General features: G+C 49.0%; 6 protein-coding genes across 6 annotated transcripts; 4 read left to right on the top strand and 2 right to left on the bottom strand.

The window, feature by feature from the left end:
* Positions 1-5,454: 5,454 nt before the first annotated feature.
* Positions 5,455-5,847, bottom strand: N7509_004303 (uncharacterized protein; the record flags this gene model as incomplete). Its single annotated transcript, XM_056628940.1, has 1 exon — positions 5,455-5,847. The coding sequence occupies one exon, from the start codon at positions 5,845-5,847 to the stop codon at positions 5,455-5,457; it is 393 nt and encodes a 130-aa protein (XP_056491674.1).
* Positions 5,848-7,441: 1,594 nt separating this feature from the next.
* Positions 7,442-8,560, top strand: N7509_004304 (alpha/beta fold hydrolase; the record flags this gene model as incomplete). Its single annotated transcript, XM_056628941.1, has 2 exons — positions 7,442-7,984; positions 8,084-8,560. The coding sequence occupies 2 exons, from the start codon at positions 7,442-7,444 to the stop codon at positions 8,558-8,560; spliced, it is 1,020 nt and encodes a 339-aa protein (XP_056491675.1).
* Positions 8,561-8,885: 325 nt separating this feature from the next.
* N7509_004305 (uncharacterized protein) lies at positions 8,886-9,497 on the top strand (the record flags this gene model as incomplete). The annotated part of the gene is made up of 1 exon (XM_056628942.1): positions 8,886-9,497. One exon carries the CDS (start codon positions 8,886-8,888, stop codon positions 9,495-9,497), a length of 612 nt encoding a protein of 203 aa, XP_056491676.1.
* A 71-nt stretch (positions 9,498-9,568) lies between these two features.
* On the bottom strand, positions 9,569-11,020 carry N7509_004306 (transcription initiation factor TFIID subunit 7 family protein; the record flags this gene model as incomplete). The annotated part of the gene is made up of 1 exon (XM_056628943.1): positions 9,569-11,020. The coding sequence occupies one exon, from the start codon at positions 11,018-11,020 to the stop codon at positions 9,569-9,571; it is 1,452 nt and encodes a 483-aa protein (XP_056491677.1).
* Positions 11,021-11,358: 338 nt separating this feature from the next.
* N7509_004307 (Bromodomain associated domain protein) lies at positions 11,359-12,009 on the top strand (the record flags this gene model as incomplete). Its single annotated transcript, XM_056628944.1, has 1 exon — positions 11,359-12,009. One exon carries the CDS (start codon positions 11,359-11,361, stop codon positions 12,007-12,009), a length of 651 nt encoding a protein of 216 aa, XP_056491678.1.
* Positions 12,010-17,314: 5,305 nt separating this feature from the next.
* On the top strand, positions 17,315-19,148 carry N7509_004308 (uncharacterized protein; the record flags this gene model as incomplete). The annotated part of the gene is made up of 4 exons (XM_056628945.1): positions 17,315-17,533; positions 17,612-18,106; positions 18,264-18,940; positions 19,004-19,148. 4 exons carry the CDS (start codon positions 17,315-17,317, stop codon positions 19,146-19,148), a joined length of 1,536 nt encoding a protein of 511 aa, XP_056491679.1.
* Positions 19,149-19,380: the final 232 nt, after the last annotated feature.

Below are 19,380 nucleotides of genomic sequence, written 5' to 3' on the forward strand. Positions count from 1 at the left end.
CACACCCCCTCAGTATTCAAAGCACCTGAGGTTTCCAATATCAGCGTGTTGAATGCTGTATCCAATCGATGTAGACCGTTGAAGGTCCCAAATAGGCAGGAACGGCTGCCTCAGTCCTCAATATATCTTCGAACATCATGTAATCGAAGCATTTGGACAAATCGTTCGTGGTTTTGCCGTGTGAGCGGCTTAGTGAGGCCATCCGCAGCCATCTCTGCGGTGGGCACCCATCTGATCGTCAACCTACCGTCTGCCACTTCTTGTCGAAGCCAGTGGTTGTGTATATCGATGTGCTTGAGCTTCGTATGCAGTTTGGTGTTGGTGCTGGTGATCAGATCGACAGTTTGTCTATTGTCACACCGTAGTGTAATCTCATGGTTTGGTCGGAAACCAAGGTGGCGTAGAAGGCGAATCGTATATTGCATCGCCCGAGCGGCCTCCGATAGAGCAAGCAGCTCTGCTTCAGTGGTTGAGGTAGTGACAGTGCGTAGCTTTGACGCCTTCCAGTCAACTGGTCCTCCATATATCTGACATAGATATCCAGCAGAGCTCGTCTTGTCGAGGTTATCTGCGAATGAGGCATCGCTTGCGAATGCAATAGATTCCAACCCACTACCAATTCCATATGCAATTGCCCAAAATCGTGTATGATATAGGTAGGTGATCACTCGATCAATAGCATCAATATGCTGAGGTCCCGGATTGGTCAAGAACTGTGCCAATCGAGCAGTGGCTTTCGCGGCATCAACGCGGGTGATTGTAGTAGCATACTGAGCTGATCCCAATTTGGTCGAGAACTCTTCAATATACTCTCTGCGCGGTGTACCGTCGTAAGGCTTTAGGCTATCAGGTGCTGTCATTGGCGTCGTCACCCGGGGCTTATTCACAAGGTTGAATTTGACCGCCATATTCGCAATATAGGCATCCTGACACAACCACAGCTTCTTCATTGATCGATCGCGTATGATCCGAATACCCAGAAACCAGCGGGCATCTCCATGATCTGTAAGCTCCCAGTGTGTGTGGAGCTGTCGCTCGATCTCATAGGCGCGATCTCGTTGATCAGGTGCGCTAGCCAGAATAATATCATCCACGTAGAAGAATACAATAATTCCCTTACCAACGAACACACAAGGATCCTCAGGTAGTGGTGTCAAACCAAGCTTACCTAACACGCTACAGGCCTCCTGCTGCCAAAGCTTTGGCGAGGTCCTTAGGCCATACAGTGCCTTCACAAGCTTCCAGCATACTGCTTTCGGCAGGTTTGATCCATCCGGTGGCTTCACATACACCGGCTTCGGTAGTGTACTGTTCAGGAAGGCATTTACTGCATCAAATTGCCTTAGATCCCAGTCAAACGCAGCAACTAAACCGAAGATAATCCGTGCCGTACGGGCAGCGAGGGTAGCAGCACGCTTCTCCTCTGAAGTTACTCTCTCAAGGTCACCTCTCACACATAGACGAGCTTTGTGTTTCAATAGGTTGCCATCCTGGTCAAACTTATAGTCAAAGACCCAACGTAGTGGCAAGACCTGAACAGATCGATCATTCGGACGATCAACCACTTCAAACGTGCCTTTGCTTTTCAAGTTCCGAACCTCCAGGGCGGCTGCTGCCATGAATGCGTCACGGTTAGAGTGTCGGACCATATCATTCCAGTGCTCAGGTGCTGATGGCAGGTCGTCTCGGTGACGACTCGGTTTCTCAGCGTTCAACGCAGTAGCGAATGCATATAACAACTCAGGTGGTTCGACCGACAGTTCGTCCTCGGTAACCAGATATGTATAGTCATCTCGCCGTGTTGACCTACGCTCGCGCTTACCCTCAATAATATTGGAAGGGCTCAACGACAGATCAATGTCTCGAGGTGCTACAGCCAGCAACGGCGTAGCCAGTTCTTCGTGTAATTGAGCTTCACTCTCAGATAGAGGCTCCGGTTCAAACAACTCATTCTGCTGCTGCTGAGGCTGGTCATCCTGCTGATCTTCGTTTCTTGTAGAATTCGAAGTCGTTTCTTTGTTCACCCCCTCAGTCTCTGTAGCAGGTTTTCCGGCCGGAAAACGATGTCCCAGCGGAGACTGTTGAGATGGTCTTTCAATAGTAGGTGGCGGAGTATACTGTTGTACAGCCTCAAGATGAGTAGGTGCAGGTGTCGCTTCACGATCAGCTACTTCCTCAGGGTCATCTTCACTGCTATCCTCAATTTCAGGCTCTCTACTAACGCTCTCAGCATCAGTAGGTGCTGGATTCGATTGTTCGGCCTCAGATTCATGTCCGATTCGTCTCTCAATCCAGTCGTCAGGGAGACCTATTTCGTGGTGAATAACGCGCCATTCCTCACGGTCGTTGAGGATATCACGGGTTTCTGGGATCGGTAGTGGGTGCTCCCTCCAAAACTGTATGCCAGGGTGCCAGCGACACGATTCATCGAATACTGCGTCGCGTACGGTTTGAATCCTACCCGACGAGGGCATCCAAACTCGCCACACATTCGAAGCCTGATAACCAACCAAGAAACCAACTTCCGCACGAGGGCGAAGTTTGTGAGAACGGGGAATATTCGGTATCCGGCAATAGGTGAGACTGCCATACAATCTCAGACATGACAGGTCTGACTTTCTCACAAAGTTCTGGTCCAGGTGTGATCGTGCTTCATCCCAGGGCACTATCCAACTTCCATCCTCTAGATGGGTTGGAGTCCTGTTCAGTATATACACCGCAGCGTATACCATCTCTGGCCACAGGCCCTCAGGCAATTGGCCCTCAATACGCAGCTTTCTGGCCTTATGAATGACGACACCCCCTGAGCGTTCGCCGGGGCCGTTCATCTCAGCGCTATGTACCACAGTATGTGTCACCACAAAGCCCATTCCCTCGAGCTCTCGTTCAGTATCAGCTGTCACTGATCTCTCGTTATCTGAGTGAATTCCAATCAGGGGTATCTTCAGTAAACGGGTGGCCAGATACAAAAACGCCCTTATTCCGTTTTGACACTCTGATTTACGCGCGTGCGTATACACCCAGTGGAACCGAATGCCTGATACATAGAAATGTGTGATATATCGGTGGCCATTATGTGACTCCTTTGGCATTTCGATTAGGTCGTAATACAGCTGGCCAAACCTGCCAAACGTACGACCTACCGGTCTCCGTGATATCTGACGTGGTGCGTGTGACATACTACACACCTGGCACGGGGACTCAGTTATGCCAGTAGCCTCAGGGTCCTTGATTTTGATTCCTTCTACCATCTCAGCTGTTTTCTTCACTGCATTTGGATGTATATGGCCCAATCTGCGATGCCACACATCCGACGATGCCTCAGAGATCCTTGGTGCAATCGATTTCCGCACTGCCATTGCGTACTCGATATCACACTCACTCTCTAAGGTGGCAGTTCCATCGGCTAGTCAATTAGTTGCATCACCCTGTGGCTTATCAAACAGCCACAGTTTCGCATTATCATTCCAGGCTACACGTGCAAATGGGATGCCTCTCGGATCTCTTATACAGTTGTTCATCTCATCCCATTGGCAGCCACGTTCCTTTGCACAACCATACGAGACTAGGTTGGCTTGGAAGGTAGGTGAATGACAGGCATTATGCAATTTGACGCTGCTTCGCGCACCCGTTCTAGGGTCAATACAGGACATTACTGCAGTTCCATACCCTAAGGTGCGAGTGACACTGTCACCAGTTTTGACGACTGATTCATCAGGGGTATACTCAATGAACAGATCTCGGTCCACACAGATATGGCGATGAGTTGCTGTATCAAATACCCATTCATCCCTAAGGTGAGGCCTTTGATTAAGACAATTCAGTGCCAGCGTAGTCATTGACCAAGTACCTAGGGCAGCACCCTGTTTTTCAGCTGAATAATACTGATTGGCTGACTTGATCTCCTTGTCAATAAACTCCTTCCAATCAGGATGATCCTTGAGCATCTGGTTGATCCTTCCTTGAGTTCTCGAATCGGCACTCCAATTGGCCGATCTCTCCTTTTCATTGATATATGGACATTCCCATGGTTTGTGGTTTCTTTTACCACACGGGCACCATCGCTCAGCCATTGGCACATCCTTCAACGACCGCTTCTTAGCCGGTTTTGTTGCACTTGGCGAATCTGGTACAGCCTCAGTGCTACCTTGAAGAGTTGAGAATGCAGCTCTTGGTGCTGAATGACCTCGGAGATTGGTCGGTGGCGCTGGTGCTGGTGCGCTACCAAAGTGCTCGCGGTAGTGAGCCAGGAAGTCATTCACCAATGTACTATTATCCATCTTGGTGCTCTCGATCGTGATAGGTCGAAGTTGTTGTGTGTGCCACATTGGTGCCAAATGCTTCACTGCTAACAGGAAGTCCTTGTTAAACTTCATTTGGGTCTCACCAATAGCAATCATCCGATCTCTCATCTTCTCCCAACGACGTACAAATGCTTTTACATCCTCACCTTTCCGCGGTGGATACACTGCATTGTACATATAGTCCTGGCGATATTCCTCATTCAGGTTTCCAGAGTCAGAGTATCGGTCTCTCAACATCACTAGACGTCCATGCACAGTAGGTTTATCATACAGCTGATCCCTAACTGCAGGTTCAACGGTTGCCATAATCACTCTCTTGATATTGGCTAGTCCTCTCTCCTCTCGATCCCATCGCTGATAATTTATCTTATATAGATCGATCGCCGTTGCATTCGCTTCGGGAGACGGTGGTTCAGGGCACTCTCTCGGTTCAGGAAGAATACTCTCAGGGGTATCGGGATCGATGAACTTCCATACACGGTCGGTTTCGGCGACATCGCGGATAGCACGTATCCAATCGATCCAATCGGCCGACGTTCGCAGCTTGACGCTCTGCGAAGCGGAGATAACAGCGTTTTCCATAGCGGTATCGGGTTGTATTCAACAGTGCTGCTTTCGATGCAGATACTGTGTACAGATCGGTTCGCTCTCAGGGGTAATTGACCGACGGGGTCAATTCGACAGATAAACGGTATGAATAGCCTCAGATTCGACAGAATAGGCAATATATTCACTTAGCAAGCCGGGCTCATAACTGTCGGAACAGAAATGTACGTCCAATCAGGTCCATGGGTAGTTGTCTAATTTTTGTTATGTTCGCTCACATACTAATTTGTATGCGACCGACCATGACTAAGACTCTTGGCTAAGTTACAATGATACATTCTGACCATGCCTTACAATACCAATTCCCCACTCATACCGACAGAGATTGAGATGAATTTGCCTTGAAATTCCTTTCTTCACTGCCTCTGCATTCACAATATGGTACGGGGAAAACCTCCTCTGCCAGTGGAAAAAAACCCGTACCGAGGCGAAGATAAATTATGAACGATATAGGATAGCATATTCCGATAGCACTCATAGTATAATGCCACCAATGAATGTCCCCCCAGATGCTCTTATCATTCGGAACCACGTCTCCTCCGACCTACACCTCAACGCAGGCCATTTTAAGCTTATCCGTCGGGTAACTGGTCCCATCTGTTGATAAAGATTGGTCCTCTTTGTTGTCCTTTAGAGTGATAAGCAACTCTCCACTGGGGCCGTAGATTTTGCATGACATTCCATGGTTGCTATTTCGACTGGCTCTGTCCGATTGATGGTTTGCTGCATTCGGCGCAAGATCTGGAATGGGTCGTTCTTTATCATCAATGGGAGAGTGGGCATTCACAAGCTGATACTGAGGCCCTTTTGTGCTGTAAAATGTGACCCTCGCACTATTCATCTCATCCAAGTTGGAAGATTGGGTTGTTTGGCGAGTATCGATTGAGTGGGCAAGAGTAGTTGCCACAAGACAAGTGGGTGTAATGAAAGTCTTCATGGTGGATTATGGATGATCACTTCTAGAACTTGAACCTCAGAACTATTCGGCGTTGAATACTCCTAGTATGACTTGATTCGTGAGATGCTTGAAAGGATGATGGACAAATAGGAACGTGGATCCTCTACCACTATATATACTAGTACCAGTAATCGAACTGCCTGTGATAGTGCTCTGATACTACTCCATCCAAACTTAGGCATCCATGGATCTGAACTAGTACTAGTGATGCAATAACCAATCGTAAATTTGACCCTGCGCAATGGCCAGTGTGATGTTTCACTCGCAATTTCCATTGATCGGATCCTCGACCCATCTGGAATACCGAGCTAAAAACAGAATAGATCTTGTTTTGGTATTGGTATTTGCAGGCAGCCCCCGAGGTCTTTGAGTGCCGCGATACACTTTTAGCGAAGATGTTTTTATTCAACATTAGAAAAATTTCTAATAATTTTCGCATCAGTATCATGATACAATCGCTCGCGCAGCTAATCGATCCTTGCACCCTCATAGATCACATCAGATTTGCAAATTCTCCACGGTTAAAGAGACCCCTGGAACAATGTGGATCGTATTATTCAATCAGAAGCTACATCATATTTCTTGAATACAAAGGAACATGCCGAACCCCAGTTCATGTCGATGAAGTCAACAGGGCAGCCTCGTAATCATTGATGCCTAGCAAGGATTACGGTAAAGCTCATTCATGCCATTGATTTTTAAGATCAAGACTATCAGCTAGGCTTTGAAGCACAAGGACTATGTATGTTGATGTTACTTGCCGGGTATTCTTACATGGTTGGTAGCCTACGAAATTTGCTTCAGGTCACAAGAAGAGGATGGATATTCTAAGTATAGTTATAACCCAATAACGAGTGGCAAATCTGCGCCCTCGTGATTCGAGAGATGGCACAGTCATCTGGAGAAATAGATCGTGATTTGACGCAAATAGCCTACTGAAACCTCATAACCACAACGGACTGAGGTAAAATTTCGCCGGACAGAACAGAATATCATCTCAAGATTGATCGTTTCTCTGTTTCAAATCAGACTTGTATATTTTCAGTTTGCCGAGATCTTAGTCAGTGCACCGGGGTCGGGTTTCACCTAATCTACACGTAGCCTTTTCACCGCGATTTCCGAGTGCCCAGGTGCTTACCACTTCAAGTTTCTGCTCTGCTTCCAGTTAGCTAGCAAGGATGGACCTTGCGGATAGCAGCCCTCATTTACGAATGAGAATTATATCGAGCCAGTGACCCGCGAGATTCAAGGAGGGAACTATGTGGGGGCCGGAGCATGCATGGTTGTTCGTGATGCCTAGTGTGCATGGTGACTACCTCATAGGAGCGAAGGTAATTGCTATGAATCATTGCGAATATCGCGGTAGGTGTAGGCAAACATTCACTAGTAGTTACTAGTAATCAAGCGCCATTGAAGTGTACTAATTATTGGATTTATGTAGCCAAGAAACCTAAGAAACCTAAAGCCCAAAGTCTCCGAGAAGTCGCCGCACCTCGTACTACTATATCTAGACTGCACTGGAAAGAACTTCTTCTCTCAATTGCTGTAAAATCAACTAGAACTTGAACATACCATGGCAGCGATCGCATTCCCCAAACACGCAAAAACCCTCAACCTTTCAACAAACCACACATACAGCTATATCCTGATCCCACCCCGAACCCCGACAAAACCAACAATCCTATTCCTCCACGGCTTCCCATCATCCAGCTATGACTGGAGACACCAAGTGAGCTTTTTCGCCGCGACTGGACACGGCGTCCTGGTTCCAGATCTACTTGGCTACGGCGGGACTAGTAAACCATCCTCTGCAACCGAGTATCGGGCCAAGGGTATGGCGGCAGAAATAATCGAAATCCTAGATCATGAAGGCATGCTTGATGGTGTTCATGCAGTCTCGCATGATATGGGTAGTATTTTACTTTCGCGATTGGTGAATTATTTCCCGGATAGATTGTTGTCGGCGACGTTTTTGGTTGTGTCGTATTCGAAACCTGGGGAGCGATTTGATCTTGAGGCTGTTAATGATATGACTAAACACCTTCTGGGAAAGGAGAAGTTTGGGTATATTGGTTTTTTTGTTGGTGATTGTGCTGGTAGATTGCTTGATGAATATGTACGTTTTCCCTCTCCTTGAAGCTCGTGCACGAGGAGATGTTTGGCGTCCCCGTCGCTAGGCTAATTGTCGCCAATACCGATACTAATGCCCAACCAGAGCGACTCCTTCTTTACCCTCTTCTATCCAAAAGATCCTAATATCTGGAACGATCATATGGGCCCGTATGGCGCAATGGAGGCGTGGCTACGGGCAGATCGGCGTGCAGAACTTGCGCCATATATAACAGAGGAAGAACGCAGCGTTCATCAGCAGATTATGATTGGATACCATACATCCGCACTTAACTGGTATAAAGTATTGGCGGAGAACTTCAATCTACAGGATGAGCTTGAGGCTGGCTTGTCTGTCAAAATACCATGTCCTACTTTGATGGTCCTCCCACCGGCCCTCGCGGGTCAATTTGCGGAGAGTCCGACAGAGTCGAGTGAGATCGCGGATGATTTGACGATCAAGAGTGTCAGTACTCCTGGTCACTGGGTGCAAATTGAAGCTAGGGATGAGGTTAATTCTATGTTGCTGGATTTCTTTGAGAGGGTAGATAGTGGAGTTCTAGTGGGAGCATCTACAGCATAGTAGCTAGTCTTTATCTCAGCGTATTATCTCCACTCATGAAAGATCTTATAATACATCCTAGTATATCTCGCAGATTCAATTTGGTATATACCAAGGTTATTATTACAAACGTGTAGATCGGACGAGAAGAAGCGATGGAAAAGCCGGTTGGAGACATTGACGTCATGCAACCATCAAAGTAGATCGGTTGGGCCAAATGACATCGCCGCAATGGAATTCAGCTTTGTCTTCTTCACATCCCTTATTATTCCGACAAAAGAATACGAGTCCAGCTCGTATTTCCAGATATATTTCAGTCCTCCTTCAGCAACAGCTGACCTTGAAAATGGAGACTCGTCAGCGAGCCGCTCAGCCAGCCCAGCCCCCCAAGGAGGCAGCTTATGCGCAATCTTCAAACCCAGTGTCCCAGACACCACAAGAGCAGCGCGTTCCCGTGAAACCTGTCCGCCATTATGGAGATGCCCCCGCTGCAATTACGAGAACAGCCGAGTCGAAGCCATCCAGCGACGAGGCTCGAGCCCAGCTCGCCGAAGAGCACGAGCAGGAGACACGGAGGATGCAAAATGCCCCCGACACCGACTTGGAGTATGGAGTGGAACAACAGCCTTCCGAGGGGTATATCGCAGATTCAGTGGCGAAGAAAGGAATGGGGGTGCAACGAGCTCAGGCCGGTGCCCATGCCGGCCCTGTCGGAAGTGCAGAGGGACCTGGACACCCCGGTTTCCGGGGAGAGGAAGACCTGGCAGCACATATGAACCGCAAAAGAGAAAACCATGACAGAATATTGGACCAAAGGGCAGGGCAGACCCAGGCAAAGGCTGACTATGGAGTGGCGGAGAGGGAGGCCGTGAGACAACAGAAGCTAAGACAGAATGAGAAGATCGATGTCAAAGTGGCCGTCGGGGAAGCGACGGGGGATCCAGTCGTGGGTAGGTAGTCTTGTGAAGATATAGTCGCTTCAATATACAATTATTGCGAAATTGCGAAAATCGCGTGTGAGCTTGAAGATCAGATGTCGGTGTCGCCAGGGAGGCCGGCGGAGACCTTCTTCAGTTCGAGATCCTTCTTCAACTCCTGGATGCGTCGGCTCATCTTTTGGCGCAAAATTGCGTTCTGCACCTTCTCCCATTGTGCTGTTTCGTTCTTGATGAGGTTTTCTAACTCGGCAATCTCCTCGCGATGCTGCTGGAGGAGTTGTTGTTGTTCGACTTGGTCGTCGTCCAAATCCTCATCTTCATCTGAAACGTCACTCTCCCCTGAAGAGTAGCCTGGTCCGGCCGGGGTCGAAGGTTTAGCAGACGGTGTCCCTTCCTGTTCGGGACCTCCATTGGCGGTCGGGGGTGGCTGATCGTCATCACCATCGCCCGCGAGGGCAGCCTCGAGTTCACCAGCGAGGTCGTCGTCAAAGTCATCCATCATCTCATCCTCCACCTCACCTTCAGCATCCTGTTCGTCATCGTATTCCTCATAGTATTCGTCGTTGTTGACGAAAGATTCACCGCGGTTCAAGGAGGAGCTATCAACCACCTCGAATCGAGGAGGGAAGACCGACTCCTCATCTTGAGCGACCAGATCCTCAACTGATTTCTCGACTTGCTCAATAGTGCGGGCACTGAGGCGGTCACGGAATCTGCGCTTGCGAACCCAGCGCAGCGGTGGTGCTAGACCATGGGGATATTGAAGTGTTTTCGTGTCTGGTTGTAAGACTTCCTGGGGCACCTCGTGCTTCATAGCTTCTTCCTCGTTGGCAACTGGGCCCAAGACCAGGAGCATTTGGGATATATCGGCTGATTTATACCACCCCCGACGATCCCAACTCTTCATACCTTCGGTAATTGTAGGAAGGTCGACCATGGCGGCGGCATATTGCTTGTCGCGGATTTTCAGGATGGCACGTCGAGCGTCGCGGGTTAGAGGTTTGAAGGAGAACTCGGACTTGTCAAATTTCCTCTCGGTAATAGCTTGACGGAGATATTCGCAGTCGTCGCCGGGTAACATTCGTAGGATAAACTGCTCCTCAATCGCTGGGTCTGCTTCCGTATCCGACGCTTCTGAATCGTATCCCACGCCGACTGGCCGGGTCGGCACTGTTTGTTTATTCTTGATGCGAATCGATTGGAGGCCCGGTTTCTTGGAGGGGTTAAGCTTGAGTCGCTTGGGTCCAAGCTGGGTGGTCGGCGCGGGTTCAAGCTGCGCGACATTGTCGGCAGGTCGCTTCTTCGTCGAAGCTTTCTTCTTCTTTGGTTTCTCCTTCTCGGTGGTTGGAGGATCAGGTTGAGGATTGGCTTGGGGTTTGCGACCAATCTTCAGGGTAATTTTGCGCTGAGGCTCGGCCGGGGATGCTGTAGCTGGAGTTGCTGGAGCTGGAGCTGGAGTGGGCGTCGATGCTGACTCCCCCGGGGGTTGCGACGGTTTCTTACCAAACTTGAGCTTGAGCATGGGTCGCGGAGTATCCGACATGATGAGAAGGAGTGCGCGTAGCCCTTGCGCAGCCACAGAAGATTGGGAGAGGAGGAGAGGAGGAGGTTGATGTGAAGGGGAGGTGGGAAGGGAAGAAGAGAAGAGGAAGGGAAGTCGGCGCGCGGTGAGTCCGCAAATTCCTCCCTTCCACTTCCACTTCCACTTCCACCTTCACCTTCAACCTTCAACCTTCTTCTCTCTCTCCCATTCACTCCACAACCACACTCTCCTCTCCAGATATCGTGGGAAATTACTCATACCTTGCATGCCTATCTTTTCATTCTCAGCTTCCCTTCAAAACTGCTTCTTTCGTCCTATCTTTACTCCCACCTCCCGTCATGTCGGGCCACAACCTCCACAATGCTCTCCTCCGACCTCCGATAATCCAAATTCTACGCGCCCAGGGCTTTCACTCAACGCGTCCGTCCGTCCTGGAATCCATCTCCGACCTCACCGCGCGATACATGATGATTCTCGCCTCCGCCACCGCCCAGCACGCCGCGAATGCGCACCCCGAAGACCCCGTCCCAGTACTTGAAGATGTCTACCAAGCTCTTCAAGATGCCGGCGCGATTCGACCACAATTACGAGAATGGGAAGAAGAGTGGGCACAAGAAGAAGACATGCGTGGGTTGGACTCTCTACTGGGGTGGATTACAGGCCCAGCGCATCGCGAGATCCGCCGCATTGCTGGCTTTGTCCCCAGTGAAGGCGACATGGTAGATCCCGACGCGATCGAGAAGGAGGATTATCTAACTGCGCTGAAAAAGAAGCACAGTAAGACTGGTGAAGAATCCCGGTATGCCGGGACTGTCCTCGGCAAGAGTGGAGAGGAACATCCAGTCGTGATCGAAGGTGGCGCACCTAGCATTCGTGAATGGGGTGTACAGGTCAGGAATCGCGTGGTCGATGGCGGCGACAGTGATTCTTCGGGTGTTAGTAGCGCCCCCAGTCACCTCACCGACGACGACGATGCGATGGAAGGGTGATACGTCTCGTGTTGAAGGTTCCCTTTGTTGGGTCCTACAGTATTTCATATACGCAATCATCCAAACCGGCAACCGCCGCTCGTGGCATCCCGGATCAGTCCTCAGGATCAGCTCTCACCTCCGCCGACCAAGCCGCCTGGAAGAACTGCAAGAAAAGCACAGTCGACTGATGCCCCAAGCACTCCCAACTCGAACGGACCCGTGAATTACGATGCCTCTCCTGAAGAGGGCATGGACCATGCCAACCCGCGTCAGGATCATATTTTTGCGAATTCCGAGAAGCTATAAGATATTTTGAGACAAATTATCTGGGTCCAATCGCAAGATCTACCGTGACATGTCCCTCTGCACAACATGTTGCGATTGCCTGCGCTGGAATAGCTGAATATTGCGAAACCTCATGGATGGCCACATATTATCTTCCAACCATTTTATAACATCCCGTGTCCCAGACCAAGGCGGGGCAAATTTCAGCAGAATTGCGACAAGAACGATAATTTTCATCCCACGAATTCAATTTGCACTACTTTGCAGAATTATTTTGTAGCCTGACGGCGTCTACTAAATAGTGCCTGGGGATAATGCAGCATGATACCAGTCCGGTTTCTTAATCTAAATCTAGCGGAAACTGTACTAGCACTGCCCTTGCCAATTTCGGGATAGACGTCCTTTACAAATTCCAAGGTGAATAGTTTCCAAGATTGTTCAACCCTGGTGACCGTGTAATGTAGTACTTGCCCCTCATCAACAAGCCTCGACAGTGAATTATAATGGTACCTCGTAACACAAGCCAGCCCTCCTGTCCGGGTGCCTGCAATCCATGGGGCCTATCCAGACATTATTTAGCCATGATGACCTTTCTGGGGAGCTGCATAACTCCTCGCCTACATAAAATGAGCATAATTAAGAAATGTGGGGTCAAAATATGGGGAAATTGGCTCGCCTGATAACTGTTCCCTCAAAATATCAGCCCCGAAGCACTGGCCTCGCTGTCTCTGCAGTATCGATCGCCGTGCAAATTGTTATACTGGAGGATATCAGCATTTAATCGTTTGGCCAGGACCATTCCCCACTGGCAACCCTATTCTAGTGTAACCGGTTATATATTATTCCCTAGCATGCCATTTGAGAGCGCGGACTCGATCAAATGTCACCGTCTATACGGGCTGCAGGGGAATATCTACTCGGACGGTAATGTGAAGGTTAGAACTGCAATTGGACTATCAGAAAGCTCACGTCTAAGAAAACATGGCAACATGGGGCATTTTGGATGACATTGCTTCAAACCGTGGCAATAAGCGCAACTCTCTCACGGCCATTATCCGTCTACAACTACTAGTGCACAAACAATTTGTTCCTTCCAAGGTTGTTTCAAAAGCATTCTTCAAATAAAACGTATTCTATCCCGTTCAAAAAAAGGACATTTGATACACTATAATGATTCCCATGTGCCATCAGAACAAACAGCTACCTCACAAGCAGTGCTGCATACCTAGCCGTCTAACAAACAACACGAATATCTTCCTTTATCCCTCACCACAACCCTTCCTCCTGCAAGATTTTCGCTTTTTTCTTGTCCTTGCTGTCCTTGGCGCGGTCATACTACCCCTCTGCTGTCCTTCTGATGGGATGGGATCCCAGTGGTGATTTCCCACATACTAGTACTTCGACCCTCAACCAAAATGGGCAGCGAAATCGACAACTACAAACCCCCACAGTAAATGGACCAGGCGTTACACATATGACTTAGGGTATCACATTCATTTGATATAGTAATTATAGAATCAAATTTGGGTGGGGCATATGCCCAAAATTGCAGATCGCTCCTGCCTTCAAGTTAGACGTTCAAACAGTCACAGTCAAACTCCCCAAAGCTTTAGGGTTTGCACTTACCAACTACCTCACTGCTACTTCTGTTTACTTTATCACCACTAGCCAGTAACTATCAACGAACCTTTACCCTCCAGAAATCTTCAGCATTCGCAATCCGCAGGCTCGAAACCTTCCATTTCAATGTCAGACCCAGAAACACGTCCCACCCACCTGCCGACCACGATCTTCTAGTTTTCAAGATAAGGGTCACGGTTCATCTCCTCCACCCAACTGAGAACTACGCAACGGCAATCATGCCATGATATTTTTTCTTCGTACCCGATGATAAATCCATGCATTTGAATATGATCGGGGGTAGCTGGATAGATCACATGGGAACGCTTGAAATCTCATATTGCAACTACGACAGTCCACGAAGACCCCCGGAAAACTTCGATTTGGAGCCTAAGAACGGTCTCACAGTTGGGCAGGTCCTCGCGCTACTGTATGAGAAGGGCAGAGACAGATACGAGTTCACGGGTGGAGTTGGCTGCAGGTTTTGGGTGTAAGTTACCCTTGGAATGTCTTAGTTTTGGGGGATCCTGACAATATTTCTTAACAACACTGCAGTGCAACCATAATCGAAGACCTAGAGGCAAATAACTCAGCTCTACCAGCCACCATTTCAACCACTCACAACCGTCACCTACTACCACCATGTCGGATTCACCAACACCTCCCATCGCTTGCGTTGACCATAACTCGCCGGTCCTAACTGTCCGCATTTCATTTCCTCTCTTCCCAACGGCCAAGACCTAATGCCAAAGGCACGAGGTGCAGCAGTCCTCTGTGATTGTACCGTCGATTGAGCCTACGCGCCCCAAGGGTGACGTCACATGGCAGATACAGCGAAAGCCCAGAAGAAATATCAAATCCTCCGGCAGAAAATGGCCAGTTGAGTGTTGTGGCATCGGCCTCAGCTCCAACAATATCAAACGAACTTGTGGTCACCCATCTCGCTGGGGACGAAGGCGATAAATTGAATTGGGCTCTCTTTCTCTCTCTCTCTCTCCATCACCTCCGCGGCCCTCTCTTTGTTTAGTGTCTCTCTGTATCACACCGTGACAATATCTACCTACATTCGTGGTCTACATACTACATTTCTAAACACACCGGCCATTCTACCAACATGTCTACCAATTCATCGCACTCGTTCACCCTAGCCGATTATGACTTACCGGTCCTCACGTTCTGGGTAACTATCCATTCATGCTGGGATAACCCAGCAGATGCACAAGGCAGAAGAGGTAATCATGCGTCAATCTACTTGGTTACCTCCGCAGAGGAATTATCTCGTATTCATATGGCAAACAAAAACCTCGAAGACTCGGACATGGGGCTTCTCAGGGTCAAATACTGCCGATATATCACCCCACGCAGCGCGCTTGCATACTTCGACCTCCAAGCCGTCTTTGCATTGACAGTCGGCCGAGTTGTTTCACCAATCTACAAGAACGGGAAAGGTATTTACAAGATTTCATGTGGACTAGAATGCCGCTACAGGAGGCAAGCACCAATACTGATAGATAGCTCAGTAGTAAACCTGCCCAAGCCTCAAAGCCACTTGAGCACCTAAAAAATCCCGTGCCACGAGCCCCGCAGGTTGGGCCCCAGTAAACTTGAATACATGAGCAACAGCGAGAGTCTGAGCGCCAAGTTAAGCATCATTAGTCAGTCCAGGCCGCTATATTTATTTCTTTGAACTTTAGCTAGTCTCTCATCTTAGACGCCTTTCATAATGATCGTCTCTCTCATCCTCGACCAGTAGTTTTTTCTGCAAAGAAAAGCACAATATTTATCATAGAAATTACTCCCTTTCGAGAAAGTCCCAAGTATGAAAACCACCGAGATTGTCAAACACTACTACCTGGAGTCGGAGGACACGCATATGGGGGCCCTAATGATGTACTACTGCAAATATTACATTCCACACAGCGGGATAGCGTATTTGAACATTGATCAAAAACATTGTCGACTCAACCAAGACACGTCAAGCCAATACCCCCTCCACCGGTACCTCCAGTGCGCAAACACGGCCCACTACGCGCGACACGGCAACTCAGAAACGTCAACGCAAACCAAGGTGGCTGCCAAGCCGACGACACCTACCAGTTCCTGGGAAACCATCCCAATCCAGCAGTAAGGGAACCAACCGATCTTCCCAGTGGGAATCAATGGACGAAATGGACGTGGATTAGACACTAGTGGAAGCGGAAATGACGGGGATATTACAAGATGTTTATTAATCCATGAGGGCATGTATCCTTTCGTTGTGTGGGCAGAATTTTATGGACAGCACCACCCTCTCGGTGAGAGGGGTGCATCTCATGTGATGCACCGGAGTAGTTAGTAGTATCCTACACCATGAATACAAGAATCATGACCTCCACTAGCCTTTTCCCTATTACGTAGTAGCACCTGTCATGGGCCTGACAGTCGGCCAGGTTATCTCCCAGCTCTATGCCAATCATCGTGATCGATACCAGTTTTCTGATCAGGGGCTCGGGTGCCGGTACTGGGCGTAAGTTCAACCTGGATTTTACTGGATGGTTCCATATCATTTCATTTTTCATTAACAGCTTACAGTGCAACAGTCATACAGGATCTGGAAGTTGATGGCTACATAGCTTCAGCCGGAGATTCTAACTCCATGTTAGCGAGGCACTTTCTATCGCATTTTTACAGCGTCGATCACCCTCCCGCCTAGGAGGCGATGGTTCAAGGGCGCATTCACTAAAATACCCGGGGTCAAGTGGGATACAAGACACAATATGTAATACCAACAACTTGAATGATTGTACTTGAAGAATCTCAATTTATTCTTATTCTTATGTATGAGCAACCCTAACTTTAAATGGACCGCCACCCGCCTTGCCCAGGCCGACTTGGCACTTTTGGCCGACTTGGCTTTGCAGCGACGAAGTACACTTTATATTTCATACCTGGCATCCACTGATAGCAGGCTCCCATCGGGATGACATATCGGCAATTGGCAGTCCAGCGGGTCCCTGGTGGCCCCTGGTGGTCCTTGAAGCGAGGATCTCGGTCTAGCCATCACTCATCGGCTCAGGATCTGCTGACTATGCCGACCCTGACTAGCTGCATCGGGCATCTCCACGAATCCCATGGGACCTGAGTTTCGGCCTGTCTCCATATTTCCGGCAATCCCGTAGATTTAACTACCGCTGTCATCCAGTCAAGGATAATCTTCGGCTTATCCTTGGCCGAGAAACCCGTTAGGATACCCCGGACCTTACCACCCCAGACCAAATGTGCGCATACCCCGGAACTGACCGATTCCCAGTGGAGAACCCGCGCGGGGTCTCCAGGTTCTCTCGCCTATACATATTCGACCCTTCTCGCCATTGCGCGGTTCCCCCTCAGAGAACTTTAGAATTTCTTGATTCTTGACTCTGTTCCCCGTCATCTCGCCATGTTGCCGACCGAGTCAGGTCATGGTCTCCCCGACACATCCCCTCGCAAATCAAACTCCGACTATGTCGAGGAAAAGGACGTAGGCGTCTCGGTTGACCCTACCGGATCTCTATCAGAGTCTCACAAATCTTACCTGATCGAGCGTCATGGAAAACTGGACCTCGATCCGATCCCGAGTATGGACCCGGCGGATCCATACAACTGGCCAAGTTGGAAGGTGAGCAGAATTCAAGTTGAACCCTAGACAGGGATGGGGCATCCAGAGAGAGAGAAAAAATACTGACAACCAATCCAGAAAATCGCCAACCTCAGCCTCGTCGCCTTCCACGCTTGCATGGGAACATTCACAGCAGCAGCAATCATCTGCGCCTACGAAGACATCTCCCTAGAACTAAACGTCTCCATCCAACGCGTGAGCTATCTCACATCCCTCCAAATCGCCATCTTAGGCGGCGCTCCTCTATTCTGGAAACCTCTCTCACACCGATTCGGCCGACGACCCATTTTTCTCCTCTCGCTCATCCTGAGCTGTGTGTGTAATGTTGGCTGTGCCAAGAGTCCGGATTATGCCTCCATGGCGGCTTGTCGGGCCTTGGTGGCGTTTTTCATTTCGCCCGCTATGGCCATTGGGAGTGGCGTTGTTACTGAGACTTTCTTTCGCCATGAGCGCGCGAGGTATATGGGTATTTGGACGGTTATGGTTACGCTGGGTGTTCCTGTTGGACCGTTTATCTTTGGTTTTGTTGCTCAGCGGGTGGGATATCGGTGGATTTATTGGATTTTGGCAATTGTGAGTGTTTTTACCTCTCTCTTTCTCCTTCTTCTTCTTCTTTTTCTTCTTCTTCTTCTTGTTCTTCTTCTTCTTCTTCCTCCTCCTCTTCTTTTATTCTCTTTTTTTTCATTACTCGGGATGCTCGTGCTTTTGACAAATGCTAACTTCATATCAGACCAATGCCGTCGAATTCATTCTATATATCTTCTTCGGCCCGGAAACACGTTATATCGGCACCGATGTCCAAACCAAATCCTCCGCCTTCAAGCGCGAGTACCTTTCCCTCCGCCGCATCGATCCAACCCCAATCAAGGTATCCGAGTTCTACCACCCAATGACACTCTTCACAAACATCCCAGTCCTTCTGGCCGCAATCGCCTATTCCATGGTCTTCCTCTTCGCCTCCGTCCTCAACTCAGTCGAGGTCCCCCAGCTCTTGCAGAGTAAATTCGAACTCAGCGCCCAGGGCCTTGGTCTTCAATTCCTCGGACTAATTGTCGGTTCCCTGCTCGGCGAGCAATTGGGTGGTATCATGTCTGATATGTGGATGAATGCGCGGGCCAAGAAGATCGGCCGCAAACCAGACCCGGAATACCGACTGTGGCTGAGTTATATCGGGTTCTTGTTGGCTATTGCGGGTATGGTTGTGTTTTTAGTTTGTACCGAGCAAGCGACTCAGGGTCAGTGGTCTGTTAAGCCTGTTGTTGGGACTGGGATTGCGGCGTTTGGTAATCAGGTTGTTACGACTGTTTTGACGACTTATGCTGTCGATACATATCCCCAGGATGCGGGTAGTGTGGGTGTGTTTATTAACTTCGTGAGATCAACTTGGGGATTTATTGGTCCGTTCTGGTATGTTGAGTTGTCAATTTCCTTGACCGGTTGAGAGAAGCGTTCGCTAATGATGATGATTAGGTTCACCTCCTTGTTCGACAGTGTTGGTATTGCGGCCAGTGCTGGTGTGGCGGCTGCATTGATTATGGGTGCTAGCTTTTTCCCTACTGTCTACCTCCAGTTGCAGGGGAAGAAGTGGCATGCTAGGAATACAGATGAGCTATGACCGATTGTTAGTAGATTGGCGAGAATGAAGACAATGTTGTGTTGAGTGCATGTATAGAACTACGAAAGACGGAATAGTTTCCATCTGGTATATTCAAACTAAAGTTTTCAGGTAGTCTTCTTTTATTATACCAGTAGGAAACAAGCCATGTCATCCATAGATCCATGGATGGTTCCATGCAATTCATCCAGGATGCATGCATGAATGGTTGTGGGTCACCAAAATCACCAGC

The sequence above is a fragment of the Penicillium cosmopolitanum genome (assembly GCF_028827165.1).
Source record: "Penicillium cosmopolitanum strain IBT 29677 chromosome Unknown utg000005l:1.0-4006212.0:1.0-4009387.0, whole genome shotgun sequence".
NCBI lineage: Eukaryota > Fungi > Ascomycota > Eurotiomycetes > Eurotiales > Aspergillaceae > Penicillium > Penicillium cosmopolitanum.